The 12,219-nt window shown below is 36.5% G+C and overlaps 2 protein-coding genes across 2 annotated transcripts in view; both read left to right on the plus strand.

Annotated features, from left to right (window-relative positions):
- Positions 1 to 12,219, plus strand: part of kctd15a (potassium channel tetramerization domain containing 15a) — a 572,168-nt gene that overhangs the window by 512,886 nt on the left and 47,063 nt on the right. The gene's annotated exons all lie outside the window — the stretch shown is intronic.
- The window catches only part of LOC311071151 (carbohydrate sulfotransferase 8), a 52,918-nt gene that overhangs the window by 17,032 nt on the left and 23,667 nt on the right, over positions 1 to 12,219 (plus strand). The window contains exon 2 of the mRNA XM_084095370.1: positions 2,713 to 2,921. Coding sequence (XP_083951496.1) covers positions 2,747 to 2,921 — 175 coding nt within the window. The 5' untranslated portion in view covers positions 2,713 to 2,746. The remainder of the gene's footprint in view (positions 1 to 2,712; positions 2,922 to 12,219) is intronic.

Genomic DNA, 12,219 nt, shown 5'->3' on the forward strand with positions numbered 1-12,219 from the left:
GTTGAAAACAGCTGATTTTTACAATTTTACAATACAATTGATGTTAGCTACATTTAAACAAATGCATTAAGTTGAACTTAATCAATTTTAGTTCAACTTAATGCATTTGTTTAAATGTAGCTAAAATCAATTGTGTGCAACCACTTATGATAATTCTTTTTATTAAATTCAATGAATAATTGTTTTCAGTGTGTGGAAACTGTCAATTAATATAATTTTATATATATTTTTTTCAATTTTGAAATTGAGTAAGACCTCCTTCAGTTATTTTCTGAAGGTTAAGCACTTCCTTCCACTGACTATTTGTTGAAAAAGAGTTTCAGGTGCTATTTTGTAGCCTGTTTGTGGAAAAGTGCCATTTAATGTGGAATTAATATTATTATGCACAGTCCTATTAATAAGGTTAAAAGCAAATTAATTCAGTCTATTAATTCAGTAATCAGTTTATGACTTCCTCCTCAGTGCTCCAGATTTGTTTGGTGTTAAGCTCCACAAAGCACAGTGTATGATGAATGTTTGTAATAAGAATTTATGTTTGTGTGGGTCGTCTAATCTCACAGTGTGTAGAAGATACACGTGGAACAGGCAGGGCAAGATGTTTTGTGTAGGCTTCAGGTCCCTATAGGCTCAACACATGATTCCTTACGCTGCTCTCACCTGCTGAGAACAGCAGACCTGGCACACACACACACTCCACAAACAACTGTGCCTCCCTTTCTCTCTTTCTTATTCTCTGTCTTGCGGGAAATGGGACCTTGCAGTCAGCAGAATATTCATCAGATAAATCTGCGAAAACACAACACGCTAAATATAAATGCATGCACATTGTAGCGCGAGATACAGAAATAAACATTCACAAATGCAAACGCCCCATTGTCCTTTTCAATTTGTTACTTGCTAAAACTAATACAAGTTTTCAACAGTTCCCAACAGGATTTAACTAGATTTTTTTTTTTTTTTCATTTTCTAAAAAAAAAGAAGAGTGCTGCTTGCGAATGAAAAAATTGCCAAGAATGTTCTGGGTGGTTGCTAGCAGGGGCGGACTGGCCATCGGGAGCACCGGGACATTTCCCGGTGGCCTGACGGTCGTTCTGGCCTGCCGGCTGCCGCTGTGCAGACGATCAGCCTGGCATGTGATAGGCTGGTGTGCAACTACGAATTAATTGACGGATCTCTCAATCGACGAATCAGGCAATGGCGGAGTGAAAATGACACTCCCACCCAACGTCAGCGACAGGGTATAAATCGTTCAAAAAATGGAGCGTAAACGCAAAGGAGGAGCAGAGAGGGAGCGTATAAAAAGGAAAAAAGCCCTGGCCACAGACGCAGCAAGCTGCTGCAAAATCCCAGCCATGTTCGCCAATAAGGGAACAGGTCGGTAAAGATTACATTTACATTATATTTATAATAATTTGGCAGACGAACGCTTTCATCCAAATCACTTAGATAATCACAATAAATAAAATTAAACCAACAAACGAGCAACAATATGTAAGTGCTGCTGTGCTGTGTCAAGTCTCGTTTCGTCTACATGTAGCATATTTTTTTAAATAACGTTAATAAATAAAAATGAATAAAAAGTAGACCGAATAGTGTTAGTGCAGGGCTCGACATTAAGGCTTGCCTGCTTGTCCGGGACAAGTGGATTTTTTTGTAGGACAAGTGGAATAGAAAATTAGTTGTCCCACTGGACAAGTTAAATTTCAAACAAAATAAAATGCCATGTTACTTCACGTTATGTGCCACTCATTACGTCTATAATTTTACATATATTTAATTTTACCGATTTGAGACGTCGCATAACTACCAGATTCAAACGGTGCTTTCGCGCGTTGGCTGGCGCTGAGCCAGAGTCGGACGCATAGCGCTGTCATATATCACAACTAACTAAGCAGTGTTTTCAACCTCATAATGTTTATTTTAGGTTTCAGATATTTAAATACACATAAGCACGAGTAAAACAATACATTTGGAGTTTGTAAAATACACACTGATGTCTGTGGAAGCAGCCATAACAATCTTTTCAAATATAATATCGCGTATCGCGTGACGCGTCGCCATGGAAACATTAAAGGGAACGTTCGCCTTGAAAAAACTCACTCTGGGGGTGGGGGTGTCAGAATATTTTAAACTTACGCGTGAAAGGGTTAAAGTCAAGAAAAGATCAAAAATATATATTTGTGTGTGCTGTAAAGTGGTTAGAAAAAAAATATCGGAATCGGCAGGTCAAACTCAATGAAAAACCGGAATCAGCCTAGAAAATTGTAATCGGTGCATCTCTATGTCTACAAAATTATTTTAGATATCGTTAGCCTCATAGCATAATTGCCTAAGTCGTATTTCAATGTCTTTGGAAAACAAGAAGAAACAAAAAATGACTTAGGCAATTATGCTTTAACCTGTTACATTAATAGGGTTAGCCTACAAGTTTATCAGTCCTGTAGATTACATGAATAGGGTGGTGGTGACTGCAGCAGCAGAGGTGGCCTGGCAGTGGAGTCAAATTCCCGGCCTGAATTATTGTCCCAGTCCGCCACTGGTTGCTAGGGTGTCCTAGGTTGTTGCTAGGTGCTTGCTTTAAAAGAACTCTAAACAATTATAATTCCAGACTCTAAAACCACTAGCTTATCTTACAGAAGTAAAGCAGTCACGACGGCCTTGGTTGCTAAGGCACTGTTGAAGTGTTTTTTCTCTGTGTGTGTGTGTGTGTAGGTCCCACCGCCAGGGCCGTGCGTCACAGGCCGTGATGTGGGTAGAGTGTAGGGTGCTGGAGGCCGGCTGTGGAGGCAGAAGGAGGTCCCTACTCTCCACAGTCATGAGAATCCCCTGCTCCTTCTGGTTCCTGCTGCTGTTAGGCGCTGGAAGTCTTCTTCTGCTACATCTACAGGACCTCACAGAGACACTCCAGCAACAAAACCAAGGTCTGTCTAACATGTGTCTCAGTCTTTTATGCGGTCTTGCTATTTCAGTTTTATTTTTTAAAGAAAGTGTTCGCACTGTTAAAATGTTTTGTCTAAATACGTGCTTCATGTGATAGCATCAAAATTAAGTATTTTCATTCAAGAAATATTATTTATTATGACTAAACACAACTCACAAAGTGCATGGATTGGATAAACAGAGATATCCTGCAACACTTGGATGGAAACAACAGATGGAAAACATCTTTATTATAATTTAAAAGTAACCAACACATTTTTTAAATATATATAAAATATATCAAATAAAAAAGTAGATTGTATACAATCTACTACATGTCTTCTGTAGTCTGATTGATACAGTAGTTTATACTTTTTAGTAAAAAGACCTTTTAGTATAATTGTAAAAACATCCACTTCAGGTTGTGGTTCACGTGTCTTTTTGCTATGAATTCTTTACAGATTTGAAACACAAGAACAACTCTTATTGTTTGTAATATTTTAGATGCGTGGTGTAGACAGGACGTGAAGACGAAGATAAAAGTGAACAGAGTTTATATGTTTTAACAAACTGAACTAAAGCATTAACGAGAAAAACAGGCATAAATATATACTAAGTGAAAACAAAGATGATTGGATTAACACAGGTGATACAAACGAGGTAACTGATGAGTAACCATAGAAACAAACTAGAACTCAGTGAGTAACCTAGGAGACAAGAAACAAGTGGCGGGAAAGGAGATGTAACTGAAGGTAAACAAACTAAGAGTCCATGAGGGTGAAACTAAGAATAATCGTGACAAACACTTACTAGACTGAAGTAACTTATCCATATATCACTTTTTAGAAAAATCTACTATCATAGGCTTTTGAGGAACATTTATGTGTTCATTTCTTAATCATTTTTGTATTTCATTGCGTTATATATTTTGCCGCCACAATGAAAACTACAGAGCTTTGATCATAAAACTAAGCATTTAAATACACTGGTCTACAGCTAAAATGCTTCTGTAATAAATGTAGTCAAACTTTACTAATTTTGGTTCACTGAGAACAAAAATTATGCTTAAAATTGCTGATTGGCGCTAGTTTTCAAGATGTGCTATCGGGTCAGTATTACGACCCATGATTTGGGAATGGTGGAGAATATGTGAGTTATAAAGGGAGGGGATCTCAATATAAACTAGAAAATGACTAAAATACATCTTTGACTGGATCTATGAATAAATCTATTAACTGAGTTTGGAAAGTACTTTGCTTTTTAGGCAAAACAATGAATAATGCAATGCAATCTGAAGCTGGTATTGCGTCATACAGTACATGATATGAATTGTATCATGTTGATCCTAGAAGGATGGATGATCCAATCATAACAAAGCTTACATCACTCTGCTGAACAAATTGCCCTATATCAGCTCTAGGAATCATATAGCAGGGAATGCAAAACTTAATTCCTGGAGGGCCAACGCCCTGCATAGTTTAGTTCCAACCCTGCTCAAACACACACACACACACACACACACACACACACACACACACACTGTACCTGTAGTTTTTAAATTAGCCTGAAGGACATGATGAGCTGGATCAGGTGTGTTTAATTAGGGTTAAAGCTGTGGCCCTCCAGGAACAGAGTTTTGCACCCCTGTCATACAGCGTTGTGCTCTCTCTTATTAGTCAGTGTTTGATTTTGCAAAGGGACACATTTTTGTTTGCCAAAGAGAGCAGAGATGCCTCGTACTTGTGTAAACTGGAGATAACTTCGAAAAGAGTAAATTGAGCCCATGAATGAATACAAGAGACAAGCCAAGAAGCTCAGAGTAGACACTGAATAGGATTAAACCATACATGATAGTTTTTTTTGCATTAACCATTGAGCATTTTGCTCATTTGTAAAGTGTTACATAAACAGGAAAGGTGACAGGTACTATCACACAATTGTGATGATTTCAGTGTGAGGAAGGAAGAAGACGGGGTCAGCTGACTGAGACTTGTGCGTTTTATTAAAGTAATTCCAAGAAATCACAAACAAAAGGTTGCGCTCTGCGCAAATAACAATAAAGCCCTATTCGTACTGGATTAGTATTATCTGGGGACCTCGTGTGATTTAGAACCCAGACAACTTCCGCAATTATTACAAATAACTAGAGGTCACCAGGTAATACTTATCCCGTGCGAATAGGGCTTAAAATCAACTCTTTCACTGCAGCACTTGTGTTTCCAGTCAGTCCAGTCTCTCTCCCTCTGTATTCCTGGTGGCTTTTATCCTGTCTCTCCATGCCAATTACTGAAACAAGACACAGGTGTTTGCCATTTGCACTTGACCTACACACTGCTCCTCTCCTGCCTCTCTCTCCCGTTGCAGACCTCGCTGAACCACGCCCCCCTCGCCACAACAATATACATAGACCTAAATATCTTGGAAACAGTAGCCAATCAGTTGTTTTAATTGATACGTATTTTAATTCAGCACATCAAAATACATAATAAATAGAACATTTTAGTGCAGGGATATTCAATTAGTTTCATTCGAGGGCCGCATTATCAAATCGAAAAGTTGAGGTGGGCCGGTGGGTTGGTTTGGGGGTTTATCTTATTTATTGAAACATAACAGTTTCAATAAATAAGTTAAAGTAACCCTAAAAAAGTATGGTATTTACTTGGAAATGTGGTACCCAACAGTAGCCTATGCAAATATATAAAACCATAATAAATAAAAAACTTGATAATTTACAGCTGTGTACAACTATTTTCCTTGGAACAAATAAATTATTTATACAAACTTATAGCTGTTGGTGAGAAATAATAATTATTTTATTTATAATTGTTATGCTTAAATGAAAATATTATGACAGTGAGACTTGTTAACCACAGGCTCCTCACTCCCAATGTATAAAAAATGCCTAAACAAGTTAAAAACTATACGCACCTTTACAAAGAAACCGACATAATTTCATAACAAGCATTAATTATATATTCCTCTACCCACCTAATAAAACTAATGCAATATAAATCACTATATTTACTATTATACTATATAATATTATATTATATTATATATATATATATATATATATATATATATATATATATATATATATATATATTTACTATATTTATGTATTACTACATAGTATTCAATATAAATATTGCACATTTCTGCCCAACCATGGTAAATTACTACAGTAAATTCATGGTAAATGTTTGTAAGGGTGATTAGGGGATTTAAAGTCTTCTAATTTCGTTCATGCCACAGTGTTTCTCCTGCTTTCCTCATCAGTCTTATTGGGAATGTTGAGGCTGTTTCATCCGATTTAATACTAATTAAATCATCGAGTGATTTGTGGTTTGTAACAGAGAGGTTTCTGTCGAACTGAAACACTTCCCACTGGTTGTCGCAACGCTGTTTAATATAGTGTCCGGGACCGGGAGTAAACGCAGCTCCGTGCTGGGCCGTGTTGAAACAACTAGTGAACCAACTGAAAACAGCGCTATTTGTTGTTATACTGTACTGAACGAGAAACCGCTTCAGATGATTCAGTGACGGAGCGGTCCGAATGAATCCGAATAGTTTTAGACCGTTATGCAAGCGCGTTTAGAATCGAACCAAAATAATGATTCATTCACGAATGATTGGTATCGCTGGTTCAGTCGACATAAATTCGGGACACATATAATAACTGCTGAAATATTCGTATAAAGTTTCTCAGGTCAATCGGAGCGAGTATCAAACTGAATTAGCCGCACCGCCAGGAAAAGAGGAGGAGGGAGGTTGGTGCCGTCGGGCCGCATTTGGCCCGCGGGCCGCCAATTGAATAGCCCTGACCTACTGTAATTAACATAAGAGGAACAGAACACACAGAATCAGAACACACAGCTCCCTCTTGTATAAACAAGAACAGACAAATGAACAGACAAAGGGGCCATTTACACAACACCGTTTTCAACTATATATTCATCAACTTACAGCTTCATCAACATTTAGTTTATTCATAAAATTCATCAACTAAAATCCGTTCATTTACACGACAACTGCGTTTCGGTGGCCTGAAAACGCCAACTTATGAAAACGGGTTTCAAAGTGCAAGTTTTTGAAAACGACGCCCTTATCATCTCTGTGTGAACTACAAAAACGTGAATCTGTTTAGATTTATTTTCTAAGCCTTTTGTGTTCAAAGGTTTTGACATTTTCTTAAAGGAAGTAAAAAGGGACTTTATATCAGAGGAGAACATTCTAAAATTGGGATTACAGTGAATGTTTCATTATCAAGATTAACATCCTTAGAATGAAAATCGGACAAAAAAATATTATAAATTATGTAATTTGTGCCTATAGGCATGTGCGTTCGGCTCTAGTGCACCGTAGTAAAAGAATGCGTATGAGCGCAGGCACGTAGTCTTTACACAGTGATCGCCAACTACTTGTCTGGCATGCATAATAGCGTTCTTATAAATATGTATATATATGTATATAGATAGATAGATAGATAGATACATACATACATCTACATCAGAACAAACCTGCATACATTTTTTTTTACAGTACCAGCAGTTATTTATTGAATTTTGCAGCTCCAGTAAAACAACCAGAGGACTCATCTGGCAAGGTGATGTCCCAGCATACACTACAGTTGTCCTCGCCGAGAGCTAACACTGGGTTTGATTACTGGCATTTTTCGGTTTATTTGAAGTGCTAGAATGCGGTGAAGTGGGCTTTAAGACTCGCTGCGTCTTCCCTGCAGAGCCATCAAAGCAGCTAATATTGTCTGTTTCCATCTTGCGACTCGGGAAATTGGAAGCTGAGCATGGAAGCTCATGAGGACGATATTGTACTGATTGTGAGATACGCAGGGGAGATATTGCAATGTTATCTCTCGGAAATGTGGGTCAATGAAAAACTCTACAGAAAGTCTTAAAGGAAATTTGCCTGTCAACTTCACTGCTGTGTGTTGATGCAGTATTTAGCATTTCATTTGAAATCAAATTGGTTTACTGAGAAATGTTTTTAAACACATTTATGGCTAGGCGTGCATTTTTGTTTATCCCTCAGAGACTTTGTCAAGTTCAGTTTTAATAGAAATCATTTTAATACAAATAAAACACACTTTTACGGTAACCTTTTCATGCAAGTTGTCATTCCTGTCAGATCACAGAGACAGAATTCAGTGACTTCCTCAGTAATTGAACATTTACATGAGCCTGGAGCTCAAATGCTTGACAAGACACAAACAATAGATATGTGGAACTTCTCTAAATGCATTACATTTGAGACGTTTAAAAAAAAAAGTAGAGCTCTTTGGCGCATTAGAATCTAATTAGGGAATGACGATGATTGAATCTTACGTTACTATTGACTGAGGGATTGTGTAAGCAGTCATTGGTGGGGAAGCTGAATAACAGTTCAATAGTGCCCTGAAAAGGAAGTCTATTCAGTTTCATCTCTCCTGTGCTGATTGATCTGTCTCTCCATACCCTCTGATCCAACCCGCCCAGTCAATGACAGCTGTCTCTGTGGACCCTGAATCATTGGCAGGGAAGCTGTGGTTCAGACTAAGTTTTGGCTCAGAGGTATTTCAAATTGTTGAGGGCTTGTGGGGTTTTTCAATTTTAGAAAAGAAGAATTTGTTTTTTAATATTGCTACTAAACTTTGCTGCATTCATTAAAAATTGAATTAGGGTTTAGAGGATAGTTGGCAAAAAAAAAAAAAATAATCCAAAATTTCCTAAATTAAATTATTCACTAAAGCCAAATAAATTATTTAAATATTGTTTGGAAAATATTTACTTTGTGTTAAGTTAGTATATATTCTTTTTTCTGTGAGATTATAAGAGAAACATTTTAAATTTAGTTCAAAATAATTTGTGTACATCTTTTTCCCCCCAGAAAACCATTCAAAAGTGTATTTTTTTATTTCTTACAGTTGAAATACATTTAGTAATTATTGTATTTCTCAAATTGTCAGTAGACTTCCTGGACTCCAGTTCCTAGTTCATGCAATCTGTCTTCAGTTTAAAGGGTTAGTTCTCCCAAAAATGACATTTCTATCATGAATTACTCACCCTCATGTCGTTCCAAACCCGTAAGACCCTCGTTCATCTTCGGATCAAGATTTTTTTGATAAAATCTGAGAGCTTTCTGACCCCTCATAGACTGCAACGTTATTACCACTTTCAAGGGCCAGAAAGGTAGAAAAGACATCGTTGAAATAGTGTATACGACTACAGTGGTTTAACTTTAATGTTATGAAGCGACGAAAATATGTTTTTTGGGCAAAAAACAACAACAAAAATAACGACTTCAACGCTGTCTCAGCATTGGCCGGCTCCTGTATGCGTCTTGGTGCTCACGTATAGTCACTGTCAGAGACTGACACAGAAGGGAAGAAATTGTTAAATAAAGATTGTGTTTTTTGCACATACTCGTCGCTTCATAACATTAAGGTTCAACCACTGTAGTCACATGGACTATTTTCATTTTATATTTTAAGTTTTGGGTGAACTAACCCTTTAATTCAAATTTAACTTTAGTCAAAACTAGACTTTTGACTAATTTTGACGATTAGACTAATAAAAACCAAGGGGTCAAGATATGGCAAATTAGCATGACCCCATCAGTCCCTTCTGGTCCTTTAGATGCCATTTAGATACACTATCTAGACTTAATGAGCATATTTCGTCATTGACGACCATTCAAAAGAGGACCGGGGGGGGCTCTAGTCTGTGACTATAATAACTTCTATATGACTCTCCAGTCCTGTATAATACTATCATATTTCAGAGAAGTTACAGTCAATGGTTATCTATAATTTTCGCTCTAATACATCAGCGATGATACATTACACAATCCTTTCAGCAATGAGTCTTGGTGATAAAACTTGTGGGGATTTTTGAGTGTCTGTATGAATGTGGGCCAAAAGGAATCAAAAGAAATATGACGAGCCCTGGAGAGGGCATATCTCTGTTCATTAAGACTGATTCCTTGAGCATGAAACAGAATGAATCGCATAAGAATTCAGCCTTAAGTATCCAATTGCAGCTGTGGATGTTTCCACAAATGTCTAATTTGATGTTTTCCTAAAAATGTGCAATTCTTGCAATAACTTTGCTGATGTGTTTAACAAGGCGAAGAGGATTAAAATGCACCAGGTGTTTTCTTACAATGACAGGAACATGGTGGAAGTAAACTGACATTTCCTAAACCCAGACATTTAATGCTGTGTCTAGACCTTTTAACCCTTTTTACAATTATCTCAGTGATGGACATTACATTATGAGGTAATTAGTACAGCATTTCAGTGATACTGATGCAGAGAGCCTAAGTAAGAGTTCTCAGCTGCCAAAAAAAGGATGTGATCAGTCACAGGTCAGTCAATTGTATTGCTTTCAGACAGTCTATTGCAGTCAATGGGATTATAAAGAACTACATCATAGCACATGCATTTCCTACCGTTCCCCTGCCTAATTTGATTGCCATTGGGCTCACTTTGCACACCACTTAAACAAGATCAATACTCGTTTACAGCCCTGCTAGATTTACAAGGCAATTTGGAGCAATTATTCAAGTCAATTTTAACCCCACCTCTGCAGAACATTAACAAACTCGACTTTCCATTTAGGATATCATTATTGTCAATAATTTAATGAGTGCTTAACCCCTCTGACCCATCAGCGACGGCCTGAAGTGTATCATAAGCGAATCCCTAATATTTTTTTAAAAACAATTCACAGCCTTCTAGCAGTACAAGTGCGTTGTACTGTGTATTGCATAGATAAGAATACCATTTCCATTTATTTGTATTTGTTGTATAAGTTTGAGGTTTTTTTATTAAATAAATAATTACGTTTTACCATATGCCAGTTAAACATCTCTAGATGTTCCTTTGTTTATATGCTTCCACTCCCACACACAGTTACACTCTCTCTCTCACACACACACACACACACAAAAATGCACAAATCATTGTTATGTATGTTTTGTTGGCCTTGTTTTTTATTTTTTTATCTGTCACTTGTAAATAGTAAAAAATTAAAAAGTAATTACTTTTATTAAACAAGGATGCATTACATGGATAAAAAAGAGAGTAAAGACACCATAATGTGAAAAAAAAAATCGATTTCAAATAAATGCTGTTCTTTGGAACTTTCTATTCATCAAATACATTTATCATGATTTCCACAAAAATATTACAAATTTAAAATATTAATACAACTGTTTTCAACATTGATAATAATAAGAATTGTGCCAAAGTTTATATAAATATACATATATTTATGTATGTATATAATAAGTAAGTAACAAGCAATAACAAGCAATATTGCTTGTTAACTTATACTTGTATATATATGCGTTGTTTGATTGACCTCATGTAGTTACAAACCTTTATCTTAAACTTTTACCTTGATTCTTTCTTTGCTCTTTGGAACACATTATGACAGGATGTGCTTTTAAGTTACTGACACTTGCTAAATTCACTTGTGATTCTTTAATTGATATGCCTCAGCTCAGGAGATCTGGATTCTAAGAAGAGTTTCTTACTGAAAAATTATATTGTGGTGACATTCATTCATTCCATCCATTCATAACATGGCAATATCTAAGGCAACAAAACCTGTAAGAGCCGTATTTCATATTTCAAAATTTATATTTTCATATTTCTACTGCGTAAATTTGATATAATAATTATTTTTGTTAATTAGTCATTTAATGTTGAATATATTTATTTGGTTTATATTTGTTCTTACCGCGCATGTTCAGTGACGTCTATTTGGTAGCGCATGTAAAGAAGTTTGACGCACATGCAATAAGTGCAGACGCACAGTGGGAGAACACAAAGCTTTTGACCGTTTGTTATAATATAGCATAAATTGTCTCACAAGTATAGTATCTCTACAAATAAGTTGTTGAGAAGACTTTGTGATTCTTTATTGACTTGGAAGAATAAACAGTGATAAAGGAACTATATGGATTTCGAGTGTGAATACAAGACAAGAGGATACGCGTCAAAACTTGTGGAATAAATAAAAGACGTTCACATGTCCCGTACAAAACCTAACATAACGTCATGTTTGAAACAACAGGAGGGTTAGCAAATTATGATCGAATTTTCATTTTTGGGTGAACTATTCCTTTCAGCCAAGATGAAACTGTCAGACATATCATGTGACATGATAGCATTTTCCTATTTTCTACTTCAGATGTGTGAGGCTGTAGATTACATTTCTTCCCCAAGGTTCAAAACTCAGAGAGGTGAGAGGTGTGTGAAAATCTCCAGCATCCGGGATCAACACGCAAACATGTCTC

This window comes from Abramis brama (genome assembly GCF_963993115.1).
Source record: "Abramis brama genome assembly, chromosome: 20".
Classification (NCBI taxonomy): domain Eukaryota; kingdom Metazoa; phylum Chordata; class Actinopteri; order Cypriniformes; family Leuciscidae; genus Abramis; species Abramis brama.